Source organism: Rhagoletis zephyria, unplaced genomic scaffold, assembly GCF_001687245.7.
Source record: "Rhagoletis zephyria isolate East Lansing unplaced genomic scaffold, Rhagoletis_zephyria_1.1 Rzeph_scaffold_01405, whole genome shotgun sequence".
Taxonomy (NCBI): Eukaryota; Metazoa; Arthropoda; class Insecta; order Diptera; family Tephritidae; genus Rhagoletis; species Rhagoletis zephyria.
The window spans coordinates 108,405-129,971 of NW_016158489.1; the positions used below are offsets into that span (position 1 = coordinate 108,405).

At 32.6% G+C, this 21,567-nt stretch overlaps 1 protein-coding gene across 1 annotated transcript in view; it reads right to left on the reverse strand.

Moving 5' to 3' along the window:
* tor (tyrosine protein kinase receptor torso) overlaps nucleotides 1–17,333 on the reverse strand; it is a 63,179-nt gene extending 45,846 nt beyond the window's left edge. The window contains exons 1-7 of the mRNA XM_017617434.1: nucleotides 16,655–17,333; nucleotides 14,589–15,020; nucleotides 11,335–11,572; nucleotides 11,003–11,079; nucleotides 8,989–9,160; nucleotides 1,812–1,978; nucleotides 684–819 (exon numbers count right to left, since the gene is read on the reverse strand). Coding sequence (XP_017472923.1) covers nucleotides 684–819; nucleotides 1,812–1,978; nucleotides 8,989–9,160; nucleotides 11,003–11,079; nucleotides 11,335–11,572; nucleotides 14,589–15,020; nucleotides 16,655–16,849 — 1,417 coding nt within the window. The 5' untranslated portion in view covers nucleotides 16,850–17,333. The remainder of the gene's footprint in view (nucleotides 1–683; nucleotides 820–1,811; nucleotides 1,979–8,988; nucleotides 9,161–11,002; nucleotides 11,080–11,334; nucleotides 11,573–14,588; nucleotides 15,021–16,654) is intronic.
* Nucleotides 17,334–21,567: the final 4,234 nt, after the last annotated feature.

Consider the following 21,567-nt stretch of genomic DNA (forward strand, 5'->3'; position numbering starts at 1 on the left):
ATGTATGTTTTCTTCGAAAATACTCAAGTACTACCAGTAGAGTACTCTACTGTCAAATACCTTTTACTCGCAGTAGTTGCGGAAGGCAAAGTAAATACTCTACGCGTGTTGCTATTGATCGGTAGTTTACGTACGCTTGCTGAAACTGGTTTATGCTTACTCACAATTGACCCGAACGATGAAAGTAGGGGATGGAAAGTATTTGCGCGGCGATCGGATGTCTTGTTGGGCCGTTTAAATGGAATTGCGCAGGAGTCTAATATGTACATATGTATGTGGACATTGATGTTGTCTTCTTCAGCCTACATCCTTATATGGGTCGGGGTCGTTCTGTTAAAAATCGTACGGATTTCACAAAAAAAAAAATCACTTTGATAAATAACACCAAACTTTTTTTTAGGAATTCCTTCGGAAATTTAGTCGACACCTGTATCAGGAATTCATTAAACAAATTTTATTTTCAGAGATATGAAGGTTTACATTTTAGATTTTTTACCGAAACTTGCCATATTCAAAATTCAATATCTTTGGTTCTAGTAATCGTATCGTACCCATTTAGTGCATGAAAAAGCTTAAGTACAATTTGTAAACGAACGACCCTTACAATCTAATGCTCATATTTAATTGCACATACAAATGAATAACAAGTTGAATGGATAATTATCATTAGTTGTTTATTTTACCTGGCAGCAGCACCGTGCGGCTATTGGCTTCTTGTAGGACAGCGCTTGCATTGCCACCAGGCGTGAAGGCGACCAAATGCACATCAAACAGTGTACCGTTCAGTTCTACTTCCGGTATGAAATACATACAGGCGTCCTTTAATAAAATGGAAATACATAATAAATTTTGGTACATCTGTATGTATGTATAAGTATTATATGCATGTTTTGTAGTAGCTTGTGGTTTTAATTTAATTACTTATTCAAATTACAGTAGATATTAAATAATTAACTTTATAATAGGTGTATTCACGATTCGGTGCATACGGTGCATAGATAGCATAAATAGAATAATTGGATAATTTTGTTGTTGTTTCATGTGTTCAAACAACAACAAAATTAGCCAATCATAGCTATTTATGCTAGCTATGCACCATGCTATATAGTATGCACCGGATCTTGAATACCCCTAATGTATTTCGTGAATGGGTTAAAATTAGTATATTTGCATATAATAACGTACATATGTATAGAATATCATAATGAAATATCTGACACAATTCAAAATGTTATTTGATGAATTATATTGCAAAAATTGTTGCTTTTGCTATATGTTTTGTGAGGGCCGGATTAAAGCATGGGCGACTGATGATCCGCGGCACAGGGCCGCACATTATGATAACGGGAAAATTACTTTGAAAATTCTAAATGTTCAAAAACCTTTTGTCATCGAATTTTTTTGGTAAAATCTTTAAGAGCGGCTGTTGCCAGACGCCGTGCTCTCATTTTTTTATTTTTTTAATATTTTTTTTTTGTTTTGTGTTACAAAAAAGTCACAAAGAGCTAATCATCTGTAGTTTTACATATTTTTGTTGTACTTTACGAGCTCTCATTTCTTGAGCTGAAATTTTCAATAAACTTTAAACTTACTTCCCGAAAACTAGGGACGAATTTCGAAGCATTTACCAAACTTGCTCTACTGCTGTTGTTATTTCTTTGGAGGTGTATGTAAGCATGTTTAAGTACATACATACGTACATACCTGTCCTGTTCTACATTTTACATTTACATTTATATTTAAATTTTTTTCCTGTTTCTACATTTTATGTACAATTACTTAACCATAAATTCATCAAAATATTTTCTTACCTTATCAACATTGAAAGTATAATCTCGGCCACCATCTATATGATCCACGACCATTATCATATAGTAGCTCAGCGGATATTCAGCTCTTTGCCAAGTTATATTTAAAGCGTATGTATTTTCCCGTATATATTTGCGATTTACTTTCAATCCTTTAGGTGTAAAAGGCGCTGTTTAATGAAATTATATGCTAGTTATTTAAAATTGTAACGATTGTAGATGAAGAAAAATAATCAGGAAAATTCAGCAACAACGAGAAGTGTAAAATGTACAAACCGAGTACTTATACCGTCAAACCATATCCCAAAGCACATCGCATTTGACATGTATGCTAAAAATATAGTAATACTCGAAGCATAGGCATCACTTCGTGTTATACGCCTTAAATACGACGCAGATGCCTAGTTGAAAATTATATAATGTATACATATATATTTATATGTATGGGTCATTCCATGTCAAACGGACCAAAGCTCTGCCCAAAATTCCATACGATATGAATTAATGTAAAGCATATCAGAAGTCTCGCAAAATTTATAATGCACCAAACAAGACGTGGCAGAATTGAAAATTCAGGGTTACGTATGTAAATGCTACGACTCTTAGCAAGCGTATGTCCGTAAACGCGCAAATAAGTTTGTCATTCAGTTTATTAAAACAGTTGTCAGTTGATAGATCAAGACGGATTCTAATATTTTTAGGATCGCTGATCACGTGTGTACCATCATAATTTCAATATTCAAAATGGCGGATCCAATATGGCTGAAGATTTTTTAAAAATTTACCGGATTCATTTGGAATTCATTATGCGTGAGTTATCGGGTTCGCTGATTACGAATTTGAATTCGGATTAGAAAACTTCAAAATGGCGGATCCAACGTGGTGGACAAAAAATTCAAAATCGATTGGATACGCTTAAAACTTTACAATTGGCGGTTCTTTAGGCAGCTGACTATGAGTCCGAAATCAAATTTAAAAAATTCATAATGGCGGATCCATATTCGGTCTACCATTTATCACATATGTACATGGCGTATGAGTTACCCAGACTACATGAGAATGTTGAAAAATCGCCTCAGATGACAAAACTGTTTCAGTTTAAAAAAAAGGGAATTAAAAATATTTAAAATCTTTTTCAACGGAATCGTAATAATGCTGTTTTTTCACTTTTTTCAAAGATCGGTTTAAGTAAAACTTGAATAACTGCGCCAAAACTATTCCGATTTTGACTTATGAAGTATCAATGTAAAGTTATTTTCTCACTTTTTTGAATTCTTTGCAAAAAAAGACTCATTCGTTTCTATTTTTTTTTTTAATTATCAACGCATCTTAACTCAACTGCGATTGACGCTCGTTCATCTTACCTTTCTCTTTCATATTTTAAATGAGTTTATTTGCGAAGAAATAAAAAGGGTGAAAAAATACAATCCAATGACACCTCGCAAGCCTAAATCGGTAAAGCTTTGGCTAAGTTATTCAAGGTTTTCTTAAACCAATCTTTGAAAAAAGTTCAAAAACAGCATTAAAAATCTCATTATTATAATTCCGTAGAATTCTTTTTTTATGTTTTCATGCAAATTTTTTTAACTTAAACTGTTTTGTTATCAGAGGTGATTTTTTTTTTCAAAAAATATTTTAAAATACTATTTTTATTCATAAAAACCTCGATTTTTGGAGGTGTTTTTACGTTGGTCCAGCTCACGCAAATCTTAATATTTTCCGAAATATTTTAGTGCAAGTCTTAAAATATGAAATATTTCATAATTCCAATGGAAACACAGTACCGATTTGTTTTTGTATGGGGAGTGATGCAGTCTAATGTACATACATGTATTTATGTTACTGTACTCGTATACACGAAAAGCCAATATACAACCATCAGTTAGCCATCATCATTGACAGATCCGAACTCTGTCAACCAGCGGCGTTCACAAATAGAGTATGTGCAGGACAAAGCTTAAATAATAGCCATCAGCCAATATTAATGCATTGACGCGTAAGTACTAGGAACACTAGAAAAAATATCCCATTTGCGGAATTTCGATAACTTTTAGTGAACTATAAAAAGTTAACTTGAAACCAGCTGAAAAGTAATGCAGGAGTCATGCAATGCGTAATCGGTAGTTTGTAAAAAAAAAAACTTGAAAAAATATTTCCTTTTTTATCGATATTTTATGTCCAAAAGTAGTTAGTTGACACCTAATACAGAGGTAACCACCCTTGACTATTTCGCGACCAGCGCCATACAAATACATATACTAGTCAGCTTTCCTCCAAGAAAATATACAGATAATAGTGAATTTTAGTTCCTTCTTAATTAACTTCAAATTAACTTATAGATACATTTCCTGTAGGGAGCAATCATTACAACATACATATGTAAATACGAGCAACATATGTATGTGTGTTAATAGCATTTGAATATTGTGATAATTTATAAATAGTTCATTGAGTAGCTATGATTTATTTCCAACAAAGGCTTATCCTGGATAAATAGATATAATTATGGAGGTTTAAGAATACATATGTACATACATAATTACCTTTAAATTCATTTACGCACATGTACGCCGCATTTATAGCGCTCCTACACGATATGTATTTGCAAACCAAACTTTTGGTTGTCGATTTTTTCGTTTGAATACGTTTATGCTCTGCACTTCGCAGGTGCGTTTTCATAATTCGGAGATACAACGTTGTCTCTGACGGGATTAGCATATAACCGCAATCATCTCTACACACTCAGCTACAGCCGCTTTTATAAATTTGTCTTTAAATGTTCAACTTGAATAAATTTTCTTCGTCGTTTTATTTGGTTCTGCACTTCACAGAGGCTTTTTCGTCATTATGAAAAACCAAAAACAGAAAAAAATAAAAAATTAAAATTATGTATCGCGCTGACGATATTCGTACTGCTGGAAGCCATCAAATAACAGCAAGCACTTCTGCACGTTCAGCCACTGCCTTACATACGAAGTTGTTCTCAAATATTCAACTTCAATCAAATTTCTCACAATCGGCTTATTAACCATCAAATACACAGCACAGCAGTAGCTAGATCATTACAATGATTGGTGCAACACAATGAAAGCCGATATGGAATATTGAATCCCATTTATCCATATATTCCCCCTCCCTATGTTATGAAGCTATCTACACTGAGGGAAATAATGCATAGACAAAATGAATACTTTATATTTCATTATCGTTTAAAAATGTTCGTATTTAAAAATAATATTTTCATACAAAAATTTGTTACGTACGTATTTGACTGTTCACATCTGAGTATGTATATGTAAGTGATGGGAGAAAAATCTCTAGTTCTGAACTGGTGCGTTTCTAGTGCATTTAGGCCCAGTACTGGTTCGCGATAAATCTCTTTTGCATGAAAAGAACTGGCGAATTTAACATGGCGATGTCCTAGGAAGTATCAATTGCCCCCCCGCTGCATCCCTTTTTCGATAGTTCCGAACCAGTTCTAAAATCGACAGACGAAAGAAAAAAGTATCAAAATTTGTCTATCTTTTCGGTTTTTCCGTGTGCGATTTTAAATTATTTTCAATGAATTTTTCTTTTCAATTTGAAATTAAATTTGTTGGAATGATTGTAAGAAATGTACGCTTGGCTGTAGGTGACTTTGCAGAGGCGCGCGCTGGTATTGGTTAGATTCCAGACGGTTCCAAGATGTTAATACGAATTTTGGTTTTGTATTACCAAGCAATGAAAAAGCATCTGCGAAGTGCAGAATGAAAGTGCATTTGAACGAAAAAGCCCCCAAATACATATCTATGTAAAGTAAACAAGCCCCCCGCTGCATCCCTTTTTCGGTGCAAATTAAATATTTTTTTTTAGTTTTTTGTCTTGATTATTCGCTTCACGGATGCTTTTTCAGAACGAATGCGGTCATTTTAATATGCGCGTAATTGAATTTAATATTTAACAATATACAGTACTTTCGTTGACGTTTATAGTAGGATCATTTACGTTTCTATTTGATTTTAATATCTTTTCCGCTCAGTGTACGCCACTGCAGCGCAGCATTTTCCAGCTTAGAGAAGGAGGCAAAAGCGCTTTATCCAGCGGTGAATGACAAACACGACAAAGTACGTCCTGGTAACAAACAAAGTGTTTTTCCATTTAAGGCCACACGTCACTGTTGGCAGTTACAATGATTAACACCTCCAATGAATTCAGCTCGAAGCTGAAGCGAGGAATAACAGTTGTTTTTATGTGCATATATATGTTTTTACGTACTAAACAATTTGCCATAAAAACTCATCACCGCTTAGTTGAAATTGTGTAATTTTTAATTTGTAGTTAGTGCTTCACTTTATTCGAAATTTCACACTAATTTGACTGTCAAGCTAAAGGCTTTCATTGAATTCATTAAACAAATATTTATTTCCTGTTATCTGTTCGAAATACGAACTAAATTTGGAAACAAAATTTAACTTTCATCATGTACTAAGTAAGAGCTTGACACTTGTGTAACAATAAGTACCTACAAAGTAACCGCCGTCTCTCCTGAATGCAGAGTAGCTAAAATAAAATGTAAACGAGACTCCGATAACAAAGTAAACACAAATTTGAAACAAAGTTTGCTCAAGCATATATATTTTACCTGGTAGCAGGTATTTACATGTTTTTTAAATACATTCACACAATACATACATATATGTTGTATCAGGTATAAATACGGTGACCATTCGTCTCGATTTTGGCGGTACAGTACTAATTTTGAGAAAATTTTCCCGCTGAATATTTTTTAAAGTCGGGGCGTGTAAGTGTCCCGCTTTTTCATATTTGTACCGATTAAATCCCGATTTGCAGTGTTTGTCTTTTTAATTCTTCCTGTACTCTCGCAAAAAATTATTAAAAAGAACCAGGGACGTAACAGTTATAAGAGAAATGATGAAATTGCCTTATTTATCCATTGATTAATTCAAATAATGGTTATAATCAACCATAAATTTAAGATATATTTAATTTTGGTCATCGTAACCAATATAAGTGAGAATAATTTTTTTGTTTTGGTTATGAATAACGTTTGTTGCTATAATACCAAATAATTTGTTGGTTACCAATACTCATTATCGAAAGTAATTTTATTTATTTTATTTTTATGCTTTTTTGGAAAAGGCTTTAGAAGTTAGCTATTTACTGTAAAAGTTGTCATCGATAATCAAAAAGTAAAATTACCTTCGATAATGATTATTGGTAACCAAAACATTTTTTGGTTGCTATAATTGGTTTTCTTAATAAATATAAATATTTCTCATTTATATTCGTTACGGTGGCCCAAATAAAATATATCTTACGATAATGGTTAAAAATTCCCTAAAACAGACAAAGGAAATTTGACATTAGTTAGATTGTAAGAACTACTTAATACAAATTCTTTCAAAAAATTCATGAATATGAAAAATATAAGCTGTAGATACAGTGGCGGAAATATGTACATATATGTAAATAGGGAAGAAGCATTTTAGCATTCTTTGCCTATTCCCCTTTCGACTATTTAATGTTTATTATTTTTTTATGAAAGTGTAGCTCCTTATATAACAAAAAAAAAAAACCATGTAAATCAAACTTTGTACAAAAATTACCAAAATTCGATAAAGTTTCATCAAAATTGTGAGCTTTTAAATTAGATGTCTTAGAAACATTTTGAGTATGCCCATTCCATTCGTTTTAAAAGACTCTAAGGCCTTTAACGCTACCTGAATATCCGACATAATATTTATTCTGGCCTCATTTGCCTTCTACGATGACATTCGCCAACACAGACTTCGATTGCGAAGACCTCCGCCTGGAATATGGCTGGGCACGAGCCCAATGGTAGACATTTCTGGAATCTTGGTCCAAGTAAGCCATAAATTATATCGCTACCTAAAGGTGAATAGGTGCCAAGTCCATTTTCTTTTCAAAATCTAGTTTTTTATGCAGAATGGCAGTTAATACCAAAACTACATCGATTTTTCGTCTCTCCTGAAGAATTTTATAAAAATGGACTTGGCATCTTTTAACCCTTAGGTGGCGATATGGGGATGTTCGTATTATATATTGACAATTATAAGGGTGTACGTTTGTGCTTAGGAGTCAGGTATATTAACATCTTTGCGGCCGCCGTTATGCGAACGCTCCGGTGAAATATTCGTGTAAAAAGGGTTGCTAAAATGTTTGGAGATACAAATTTTCTATTTTTCGCAAATAACTTTTACTCATTGTGCCGAAACCTACCAAAACACCATCAATCCTACCAATCTACCAAATGGAAAAAACCTACTAGTTTTGGTAGGAAAAGCCCATGTTTGACAACAATGAATTTAACCATAAAAATTATATCAATCCTTTCCCTGCGACTGACAAGTGTGCAGGAAGGTTAATAAGTTTTAAGAGACACATTTAATGTGGAAGGTTAATAAGTTTTAAGCGACACATTTAATGTGGAAGATTATATTGAGAATCCCATCGGAAATTTCTTAAGGCAACAAGTAGGAATTGCTTTGAATTGATTCTATCTTGGCTGAGTAAATATGATTCCTTGGATTCCAAACCACCGAACCGTATTCCAGAATCGGTCTAACTTATGTTTTAAACAGTGTTTCACTGATATAAGGTCACAAAAGTAGTATTGAAAAGTTCGATTTTCGAAAATAAAAATTGCTTTCGAAAGTTACTTTACTTGCAAAGTGTAACTACTCTTTTGGAAATGATGGAGTTTGACGGACTTTTCAAAAGGATTTGCACTTGCCATGTCTAACAACTACATATACACACACATGCATATGTACATACATATATATACCCAGTTCTAATAAAGCTTCCAAAAAGAAGGCCTTATTGAAAAATCAATTCCTGAAGGCTTTTGTTTTCAATTGCTCCTCATTTCGCCGACTGGGAACGAAGCCATATTCGTACGATTTCAGTGAGATAGTGTTTGTAATGGCGCTGGCGCTAATAACTACAAAAAAATAGAACTTTTGTATATTTTATCAATTTTTATAAATTGTTACATATTTTACCAATAAATGCGGCAGTAAATTCAATTTATTTTTCTTTATACCAACCACAACCACAAATTTGGTAAAAGCACTTATTTTTTGGTGTAATACGGCCAAAATTGTACATGGATAGCTTTAAAGTAATGTAAAAGTTTTTTCTTTTTTATTTAACTTACGGCAAATGCTGAAATTGTATTTGTACCATTCCGCACAGGATGGGGCCTGTATGTTGAACCAAACCATTTTACTCTCTTTGACGGAATTGTTCGTATTTTTGGCGCGTATGCCAACCTTGTAGACGGCCGAAAAAGTTAAATTCTCCAAAGTATACGTGTATAAGTAACGTGGCTGTTTTCATGGAAAATTGCGACAGGACGTTGAAAAAGTAGCCAGGTTCAAAGAGTTGCGGAAAATAAAAAAAGTGAAAGTTTTCAGTCGTTGAATTATAAAGTATATATGTACATAAATATCGTGACATTTTGATAAAACAATCTAAGTGACTTAAGTTTAAAACAGAATACGTTTTCCCTAAAAGAATATATATATGTATATTTAGATCAAGCTTCCATTAAAAGTCCTTTTTAAACTACACTTATGGCTAGGTAATGTTTAAAATATTGTTTGGTAACCCAATAAAATATTTCTTTAAGGGGAAAATGGTTTAACTCAAGATAGGTTGTTTTATCAAAATGCCACAGCTATGCTCATACATAAATACTACATTTGTAGGTATGTACATACGTTAATGGTAAACTATTAATTTTTACATTTTTAATGCTTAGAAAACAGTAGTGGCCTTTTTATATATAGTGAAACCTCGACATAACAAACCTCGATGAGCAAAAATTTCAATATAACAAACGTTTTGCTGAGGGCTCTGAAAAAATCTCGTTGTTGTGAAATTTTTCATATAAAAATGCTGCATTGATACAACAAAGACATTTTGAACATGAAAACCTTCGGAGTATATTGACGTGTTAAGGGCCGTTTTCTAGACCGCCTGTTAAAGAGAATCGGAGCTTTGATTGCCTGTCAATTTTTCGCTCACATCCTTATAACACGCGATCGATAAAAAGTCGATAAAGCAGACCGGCCATAAATTTTTTGTAGGCAATCGAGTAAACGGCCCTGAGTCGCGTTAGCAAAAGCCTCTATATATAAAGAATTGCACCACCCAGCAGTGTCAAGTGTCAAGTGCAACAACGCGAAAGGCTAAGTGTCCAGTGTCTGTCAAATGAGATGGGTTGCCTTTACATTTGATATTGGCACATGGTAAACAAACATGGTATGTAATACCATACTTAACAAAAAGAAAAAAAGGTGTGTAAATTTATCTATTGCAAATTGGTTGAAACATGTCACTACGAACCTTTAAACCCTTATGGAAAGTGCTTCGGTTTCAGGTTCGGATCAAACATTTGTGAAAAATTTCAGTTTGGTTAATGGTTCAGGTAATTAATAGAAAAAAAAACAGGTTTCCGGTTCAAAACCGGTTCACGTCCCTGGGTAAAACACAATCAGCCTTATCATGAGTTTCATTTTCCCCGAACCGGTTCACTTTCACTCTTGGTTTCCATGGTTTTACTAAGGGCGGATGACAAATTTTCGGATGAATTTTTTTTTCAGGTAAAACTCAGGATAAGGAAGAATAAAAGCTTGCAATAAACAAAAATTATAAATTTTCATTTTGAGATCTTAGATCTCAAACTTTAAATAGACATAAACAAAACGTGGTAACCAATGCACTTGGCCCGATTTCCAACTACTCCAAATTTATAAAATTTGTTGCATTGTATTATGTTTGAAGTAGATTCTTAAAACTTCGTATGCCTAACTATAAATTTAACATAATTGAATTTGCGGTCAAAAAAGTGTTAACTTTGAACCATTGTACAGGAAATGTTTGATAAGGGAGAGCGATATCCCGTTGGGGCTTGACCCAGCACTGATACTTACCTTTGGGGATTATTTCAGTGAGTCCCTAAAATAAAAGCTATAAATTTTTGCACAGTGTAGCCGAAAAAAACTGCATATAAATACAAGCACACATACTGACTTACCAACATTCTCATCTAATAAAGGGTTTGCTTAGTGACTAATAGCTACTCATATAGAATATTACGTGTGCATATGTATATATGACTCTAGTTTCATATACATATGCATAAATTGAAATCTTTTAATACTCACATTACGTATTTCCATGGGCGTCATATCGGATCCTTGATTCTCATCGAAGTAGAGTATAATATAGTGGCATGTTTGGTCTTTTTGCAAAGAGAGGAGAGGTGAGAATGTAGAAAATGTAATAAATAACACAAGAGATTGGCTAACTGCATGGTGTGATATAAATATACCTTTTCGCTTTGTCCGCTTTTGACTTCATATCTTTCATTTATGAAACTTAACACTCCATATTTACTGTACATACACTCATACACATGTACTTACATACATATATAGAGATGCATATATATAGAGTATACCAGATATTTATTTAAATGCTTAACTTTAACCCCTACCTTTTGGTGGCTTCCAAGTAATCTCCGCCATTAGATGCATTTCACTGGTTTCATCCGCCAAAAACCGTTTTAAATGCATTTCACGCACCACGCCAGGCGTATAATCCTGTTCTAAAGTCGTGAATTCTTGCGCTCGTGCTACAATGGAATATTCATGTTTGGCATTCACTGCCACAGCAGAAATGGTGTAGGTGGTGGAATTCCTCAAATCAGTTATTGTGAAGAAGTTATCATTAGACTGACAGAGGGTTTGTTGAAAAAAGAGAATAGAAAATGCAAATTAAATAGAAATAAGTGGCAAGAGAACTTTATTTATTAGTGATATTTGTTTAACCCTAGGGCATTGACCTTTCTCACCCTTTATAATTTACCAATATTTACTAAACTGCTCCTGTGGAGTTACTACTTTTTAAATAAAAAAATTTTCATTTTGAAATTTTTTTTAAGTGCTAGAACTTATACGTATTTATCGGGTTAATAACAGATTACCTAATAAAATGAAGGTTACTTACTTTCAACTGTGCTTAGTCAAACCTCGCAATTAAATCTTTAGTCAACTTTCCGATGAGCTAGAGACTTGAAACTTCAAACTTATTTAGCTCAGAATATGATGGCAATGCAATATGAAAGATGAATTAATCCGCTAGGTGGCGCAGGCATCAAGATATTTGAAAAACTCTTATGGTCCAATATTGTTTATATTTGGAATGTATGACGCATTTACTTAATCGAAATAAGGTCAACTGTAAAGTTGGTTCGACTTTATTTTGCCCATGAATATGCTCATAAATCAGTTACGCGAAAAGGAATAACTTCACAAAAATTTTGCACCTTAAAAGGCACAAGAGTCCTTTTTTTATTTAATTACTACTTTAGCAGCCTACGAATTGGTCTCGTGGGCGCAAGCTTTCTGCCGAATTTGGTGGAAGCTGGCAAAATAGGATGCAACAAGGTATTCCAGTTTGACAAGAGGATTGCGATGTTCTTAAACATTGCTCTTGGTTTCCGGAAATTATCTGTATAATTTGGCCGTAAATTCTCCGGTAACGGTATGGACTTCAATCGTCTGTGTGAAATCACACTTAAAAATGTACATAGGTCCCTCCATTTTTGTATCAACTTCAAGACACCCACCACAAATTGGAGAAGAAGCGCAGTCAAACACTTAGCAAAAGTGTAGGCCATAAAATATTTTTATTGTTAAAGCATCACATTTAAATAACTAGTTAGCACTTATTTAAGGATGAAGTATCTAACAAAATTTATTTTGTACACTAACGGATTAGTTTGAAAATCAGAAAGCAACCGAATTGTTAAATCCTATATACTTTAACCGGAATAGCAATATACTAGATCCTTAAAAATTTTGAACATTACTACATCGCTTTTCATTGTATGAAGTGGTACATCTGCTGCCCAGTTACTTTAAATCGCACACTTGTGCTGCCTGCATAAGTACTAGCTAGGAATGTTAAACCCTAGATCCGGGATTTGTAATTTGCACTGATGGCAATAATCTAAACTCTTTTTCTTGACCAGTATTCAGTATATTTCTTTTTTTTATTTAATAGTTAATACTTTTTTTTTTATAAATGTCTAGCTCATTATACATACAACACCGTGTAAAAAATTTAAAAAGAAAACAAGTAAGAAAGTCTAAGTTCGGGCGGAGCCGAACATTAAATACCCGGCGCAATTATTAAATATAAGTTTTCCACCTTTCCGAAAGCTACCGCTACACGATAAGCCGGGGTGTATAAATTTTAAGTAAATTAGCGTCCTTAAATTTCGAAATATTGCAGTTTCAAGCATTTCTGAAATATACCGTTATATGAAAAGCGGTCGTAATTTTAGTCCGATTTCAATAATTTTCAACGCTTTGCTTTTATGTGGCAAGCACAATAANTTCCAAAATGTATCATAAGCGTATTTCTTGGCAAAAAATTGTTGTAACAATCAATTTTGAATAAATTAGCTTTAATATTTACTGATTTATCGAGGATTTCGTATTTTCCTAAATTGCCGTTATATGGGATGTGGGCGTGGTTATTGTCCGATTTGGTATGTTGTAGCAGGACCAACAACTGTGCCAAGTTTGGAAGAAATTGGTGCAGCGGTTACCAAGATATACACATGTAACCATAAGTAGGCGTGGTTACGCCCATTTGCCAAAATTTTTTAATATTCTTATTTCTCGTCTAAAACTCATTGTAAATATCGATTTTGAGTGAATTATCTTCAGTAGTTACTAAAATATCGCACTTTTCGTATTTCTGAAAATTACCGTTATATGGGAGGTAGGCGTGGTTATTGTCCGATTTCACCCATTTTCAATACCATCCGTCCTATGCCCAAAAGAAGTCCACGTACCAAGTTTCGTTAAGATATCTCAATTTTTACTCGAGTTATCGTGTGCACAGACGGACGGACGGACGGACGGACAGACAGTCACCGCTTAATCGATTTCTCTTTTCATTCTGATCATTTATGTATACATTTGTCTATATCTATCTCGATTCGTTTTGCCTGTTACAAACAACCGTTATGTGAACAAAGTTATAATACCCTTGTGCACAAGTGCGCTCGGGTATAAAAAGAAATGTGCGAAGAGAAGAAGTGTGGGTATCAAATTAAAAAGGAAATTCTGTAGAATTTAAACAGATTCAAGTTTTTCGTGCAGAAAGACTGGTAAGTATCGAAAGTGTCCTTTTAAAATTTTATCCTTGAAATTTCGCAATATTTGTTTTTGAAAAAAATGATAGGTTAAGGACTTATATAAACTCGATATCAGCTTAAAAATTACCTAAACGTCCTTGGGATTCCAAAAAAAATTTACTTTTTTTAAATTCTATTTTCATTCTACATTGCATTGAATTTTTTAAACAATTTTGGAATTAATCATACATCACTTTAAAATTACAAAGTCCTTTAAAATAAATCCTGATGTCAAACAGAAAAAATAAAAGCGCCATTTCAATTTTTTCGATTTAAGTTGTTCAAAAGAAATTAATATCTAAATCCCGGGACTAATCCCGGGATCCTGGGATTGTGATAACGACATACCGAAAATCCCTAGCACAGTTACCTAACAACCCTCGCAAAGTACTTCGAGTTTGCAAACACTTGTTTAATTTATCTTTTTACAATTACTTTTAAACACTAATCCACTTGCACTTAATCCTAATATAATGTGCAACATCAACTGATAACTTTTTCAAACCCACTTTCCATTGCCTCTACCCACCCACACTTACCACATAAATAGTCACAGTTGCACCGCTTTGTACTTTAACCATATAAATCGCGGCTGACGGTTGACGCTTTTGCCCGGTGTCAACGTAGGGATTTGTTAGTGTGGCTTCCATCTGAGGCTCTGTTTCATTATTTACTTTCACTGACATCGTGTATACATTGTGATCTTCATCTTCACTTCTTAATTTGATGCTCTTATACTTGTCTTCTGCTGTTGCATATGGCTTTGGGAAACTTGACTCTTCGTCGTCTTCTTCAATATCATCACTTAAACTTTCAGCACTGCTTAGGTATGTGACATGAAATGTAAGGCTTCTGTCGTCTCGGCATATTAATGCCATTCTGTAAGGGATATGTATTTGATGATATTTTTCCGAATGCAAGGAAGTTGTTGCATTCCCATGGCGGCAGTAATCGTTACAATATTGATTGACCTAAAAATAGAATAAGAGAATAGTGTTTCAAAAAGAGGGGAATATGGAAAAAGGATTGTTGTATTCAAATAACAGTTATTGATGAAAAATGTTACTGAAAATTTCATTATGAAGGAAATGTTCTACAACTAAGTGATACGTACCAATTGGGAATCAAATTTTAAAATAAAATTTTATTTGCAATTTTTATGCAAAATTAAAAAAATAACAGTTATTTTTGATTTTTATTTTATAAATCCAAGATAACAATTATTTTATATTTTTATCTAAATAATCTGCAAATAACAGTTATTTTTGATTTTTATATTATATGTCTTAGATAACAGTTATAGGGGACTTTTATTTATAAAAATCATCAATAAAAAACATTCAGAGACTTATACTTTGAAAAGCCATAAATATAAGTCAGTCACCACTTTTATTTTTTAAGTTATACGTATAAAAGTCATTAACATTTTTCGCAGTTAAGAAAGTGTTGGAAAACAAAAGTTTACTACGATTTATACAAATGACTCTAAGTATGATATAAAAAATAAATGTCAGTGACTGATTTATATTGATGACTTTTAAACTAAAATTCACTGACTGATTTTTTATTTATGACTTTTATAAATAAAAGTCCTCTATAACTGTTATCTAAGACATATAATTTAAAAATGGAAAAAAAACTGTTACATATTTGCAGATTATTTAGATGAAAATCAAAATCAATTGTTATTTTGAATTTATAAAATAAAAATCAAAAATATCTTTTATTTGAGGAGTAATTAAATAAACGTAAAAAAATAACTTTAATAATAATAATAGAGCGCTTTTTTTTAATAAAAGTTGTAACTTTAACTTCTGCAAATAACCCTCCATCAACTTAAAGTTCAAGCAGAAGTAGCCACAATACAGTAAGCTTCCAATTAGTTGCTCTCTAGTGTAACACCTTTTAAAGAGATGAGAATATATATTTCGATAGCCAAGCACACATCGCATAACTACGCTGTTAAGCTAATAATGAGTTACGTACAGTTAATTGCGATTAATTAATTTTAATCGCTAATTTTTAATCGTTAATTAGATTAACATTTTGCCAACACTGCCTGCAGTTAGTGTTTGAGTAAACAGCCCTAAGTCTTATTGAGCATATTATCAACAATATTTGAAATAGGGGGAAAAAACCGTTAAAAAGGTGAAAAAAACGAAACCAAATACGTGCGCTGGGTATACAAAGTTTGATTTCACCGGAAGTTTCACTAAGTTTTTCGCTGTTTTCGATTAAGATTAATTTTATTGTCAATCACTTTGATTATTTTTAAGTTTGTTTAAAAAGTTATATTAAATTAAGGTAGGGAACTTTTTAAGTCACTTAAACTAAATATTAAGTATATCTACAAATTATTTTTAACTTTTTAGTTTAATAAAGCGTGTTTTTAGTATTTTAAACTGTAATTTTATATTTCAGTCTACATACGTACATATGTATGTATATACATCAATAAGCAGCACACTATGAAAGGATGATTAAGCGTAATATTTCTTGTCTATCTTAATAAAAAATTGTATTAAATAAGTGGCATGCTTTACTTCACAACAAAAACTTCTCGTCAAACTTTAACTTATCAACTTTGTACTAACTACTTACTTACCCAATTACTGTTCCGCTCCGCCAATTCAACGACATATTGTGTCTTTTGTATATGATGCATGCAATGTAATTTGCATGAAGCTATCGGATAATCCTTCACTGCCAAATTTAAATCATGCAAAAGCGCCTCCTCGCTGGCGCTGCTAGCCAGCAAAATCCAATAGACGAAAAAGTAACGCAGCACAAATATTAGCATTTTACACTTCGCTTACTTTGCACGTACATAAATATATTTATTTACGAGTAGTTCTTTTTAACTGAATGTATTTACATATGTACATTCGAGAGTGAATTGTTTTTTTTTCTTTTGTTTTTGTCGGCTTACAGATAGTTAGCAGTAAAATGTTGCCATTATTCTATAGATTTGTAGTGCGAAACGACGGTATTTATGTATACATTTTTTAAATTATCACCATTTTTGTTTATTTATTGATTTTAAATGAGTGAGTCAATTTATTTAATTAACTTATTTACTTAAGCATATGTGTACATGTTTAAAGAGCACTTTCACTTTAAGTTTCTAGTCACTGTCATGTTATTTATCAAATTTCATAATAATTCGTCGACCGTGATCATTTGCATTTTTGCAGCTATTTTCATACACGTGGGGCTTATGTGTGTAAATACTTGCAAATATTTGCATCAACGCAGATTTAGTTATTATACTGTTGATTGCGCGGTTCGCACTGGAAAGAAAAAACAAAATATATGTTTATATGCGTGTATTTATGTATATGCAGTTTAGAATTATGTTGGTGATTAAAGTTTGCTCACAATTTTTGTTAAATATTGGTCAAAAAATTATTGCTTTTCCTATAATAGCATAACTACTGTGACCATATTAACCAATGTAAAATAAGCGAAATTTTTTTCACAATGATTTGGGAACGCGTACATACTGGTATGATACAAGTACCTTGTCCATATCGTAATTTAAATCAAATATTTATCACTATATAGTATTATTTAATTGTAAAAGTTCCCAATTCCGAAAACTGAAACCAAATTCTTATCAAGGACTTCGTCATTATTTGCTGCCAAAATGCGTTCATCATATTCTTATATATACAAATAGGCACCCCTTTTACGGCTAAACTATACTTATTTGTAAGGTATAAACAATTATATATCATTTGAAAGGTATTTTGATGCTGATGTGCAGTCATCTTTTAAAATTTCAAATTAGTTTAACATAAAGCGGAAAAATCAATTCAAAAGTGACACCAATACCAATGCCATACATGTACTTGGTTGGGCCGGAAATGCCTCCTAAATGTATGTTTTAATATTGATACTGAATTACAGAAACGTGCTAAAAGCTTAAACAGGCGGCAGCCTTGATCCGGATTAACTCGGACTTAATCCAGATCAACTGCAGTCAATTTCCGAGTTGATCCGGATCAACGCTGCCGTCTGTGTTTATGCTTTAAGCAGCAGTTTAGGAATAAGATGTATGTATGTATGTACATGACTAGATTAAAACTGCTAACTTGACAAGCCCTTTTCAGCGCACCAGTCTTCAGTACATATATGTACATACATATCGACGGCTGGGTGGAAAATGGCTCAAGAGCGCCCTATTTAAGAATTTGATTTAAAAACGTCCTATATCAACTGCAAATATATTCAAAATATGTTGAGATATGGAGCTTTTGAATCGGAAGCTGAGATAGAGCGTTTTTGAACCGAATTCTAAAATAGGGCGTTGTTCAACCAAATTCTGAGAAATAGGGAGTTTTCTACGATAGAACGTTTTTGAACTGGCTGCCGAGATAGGCCGATTTTTTCGCTTTATATTAAACTTATTTGAAATTTGATTAGTTCATTCCCTTCGGCATCAAAATACCTTTCGAACGGTATGTATATAATCCTTTATACCCTAAAAGTACATTTAGCCGTAATAGGGATGCAAAGTTGATTAATAAGAATTGCTTGAAATTAATGAACAATTTAACTTTCACTTTCAAGCGTCACCTAAATACTTAACTATTGCATATCAAATACACACACATATGGTATCATTTAATAAATGTCATAGAAGGTAAGAGGGAAACTGAAAGTGATATGAGCAATATTGCTCCTGACGCAAACGGCATATGAAAAATTCTAGTTGTAAACATAAAAGTCCTGTACCCTATCCCCGTTTCGAAAAAACGCCTTGTATTCAAAAGAGGTAGGCAATGCCCCTGAAAAATAGCATATTTGCTTGGAAAATGTCTAAAAATAGGAGCATAACGTATTCATGCGTATATGCGATATTTTTTTGGTTGCAAAATAACCTGCTTTATGTCAATAAGCCCCCTAGATGGCTTCTTTACATATGTAGGTAAGAGAAAGTTGTATTTTGTCAAATGACGCATAACAGCGACCAAGTAAGCGAGAAGGCTGCGTAAAGTTGGTGCATATGTAGTGTATGTGTATGTATGTATGTGCATAGGCGCGTATTTACGTAATGCATACTACATTATTAAGGCTATTTCTTAAGAGTAAATTTTAAGTCGCATTACCACACTGTGACAAGTTATCACTTTCATTTATAAGCAGAAAAATGATACTTTATTTATATTTAATGTAATTCCAGATTTCCACCAGGCATTAAATGATAAAAATTTTAATGACAAAGTTGGGAATTAAAAAAATATCAAGACTGAGGTTAATAGAAGATGAAGATGAAGATGAAGATGACGACGGAGATGAAAAAGAAGAAGATGACGAAGAAGATAGAAATAAAGAGGAAGATGAAGATGCAGAGAAAGAGAAAGGCGAAGACAAAGAGAAAGAAATGATGAAAAAGCAAATGAAGACGAAGCTGAAGCTAAAGAAAAAGGTGAAGACCAAAATGAAAATGGAAATTCGAATAAAAATTGAAATTAGGATAAAGAATGAGACTAGAATTAAAACAAATACAAATCCAAAGACAAAGCCGAAGCCAAAGACAAAAATAACTACAGAGATGAAGAGAAAGACAAACACAACCACAAAGATGGAGACAAGAAAACAAGACAAAAATAAAGATAAAGACTGAGAAGTAATTCTCTGTCACAACATTCTCCTTGCAGTCGCCCCGTTTATTTTTTCATATTGAATCAGGGATGCCAACTGTATCAAGGCTAATTCCCCCAAATTCTTGAAAAAATTCCCATATTTTCAATGGTATTCCCCCAAATTAACTTTTACTATTTAAGACACTTCATTCTCATTTCAAAAAAACAACAAACATTATATTCATAATGAGATAATAGGGACAGTCTTTTTTAATAACACAGTGGTCGAAAAATAAATAGGGACACGTCATTTTAACAAATTTTTTCTATTTGTCTTTGGTTCATTTAATATTTATTATTTTGTGCAATATTATAAAAATTCTGCAAAATTGCATCTAAATTTTTAGCTTTGTAATCAGATTTTTTAGAATTTTATTAGTGTGCAGTTTTTTAGCCCATTAAATTTAATAGCATAAAGTGCGAGTTTGAAGTTCGTAAAAAATCGCGTTGATTTTTGAAAATTTTTATTCTGAATGTATTACGCACTTTTTCCACAAAAAAATTGTCGAACATACTTTTTATGGAAGAAAATGCATTAAAAAATTGCCGATAAAAGAGGTTAAACTTTCTTTTATATTTTTTATATATCTCGGAAACTGTTGGATCGATCACAAATGTATTAATGCTAATTTAAAGCTAATATAAATACCTTTCACGCGACGTATACAGTGTAACCGTTTTGAAAACAAATTTTAAATAAACGTAATTTAAAAAAATATATGTATTTATATATTTTTTGGTTATTAGGTATTTCTGGCTCAAAAATATAAAAAAAAGAAACAATTATGTACACTAAGTGATATACCCCCAAATTACATTTATTTTGAAGTGATTAGTATAGGTGATATAAAAAAAATAAAAAATAACTTTAACCATTGATATCTTCTTTATTTCTTATCATCACAAAATCTCAATCTAGCCACACTTTTGGTTTATGCATAGCTCGATTGTTGATATTCTACACTTATGGAACTGCACGGAACGCCCTCGGACTATTTCTGATTAAATCCTGCAGTATAGAAAATTGTAGGTGCCTCACCTTTGTGTGACAACATCAGGACGCATGCCACAAATCGGAGGAAAAGCTCGGCCAAACACTCTTAGCAAAAGTTTAAGCGCCAATCTATTATTAGTAGCAGGCACTTGGGTGGGGCATAAGCGCGTTCTCAAATTTATGAATGGATTTTCCATAACTATCATTCGCGTGTGCCATGTGGCTTGTCAATTAACAGTACCCACAGAATTGTGGTTTCCGCCAAACCTGTTGCGTAATTTAAATTACAATTATTAAGGTCAGGCCGTAACACACATGGAAGGGTTTATGCACCATTGCACAAATATTTACCGCAAAGGGAAAATTTGAAAATTCGTAGCTAAGGCCGATACAACACAAAATGTAAATCACTTTTGACGCTAACGGTTCTGTATAGGTATTTAATTTATTTGCGATGCATGCCACATTTACGGGTTTGCATAGATATGATCACATCTCTGCTTGGAGAACTCGGCTGTTAGAAAATTTTCAAGGATGTTCAAGGACAAAATTCTAAAAGGCGATTTTCAATATCTATTCGTTCTTGTTTCAACATTTTATCTCTTTTTCATCTCCACATTGTTATTCCACACTTCACTGAAATTTTTAAACAATATTTTTGAATTAATCATAACTTTGAAATTTCAAAGTCCTTTAAAGAAAAAGCCTGCCGTCAGAGAGAAAAACGCAATTTTTGTTTANATTATGTTTATTTGTTTATTTAAGTAGATTAGCGCATTAAGAATTAAACTTTTATTGCGCAATACAAATAACGGATTACAAAAATATGTATTAAAATAAAATAAAAATTACAATTATATAAATATAGCTATGTAT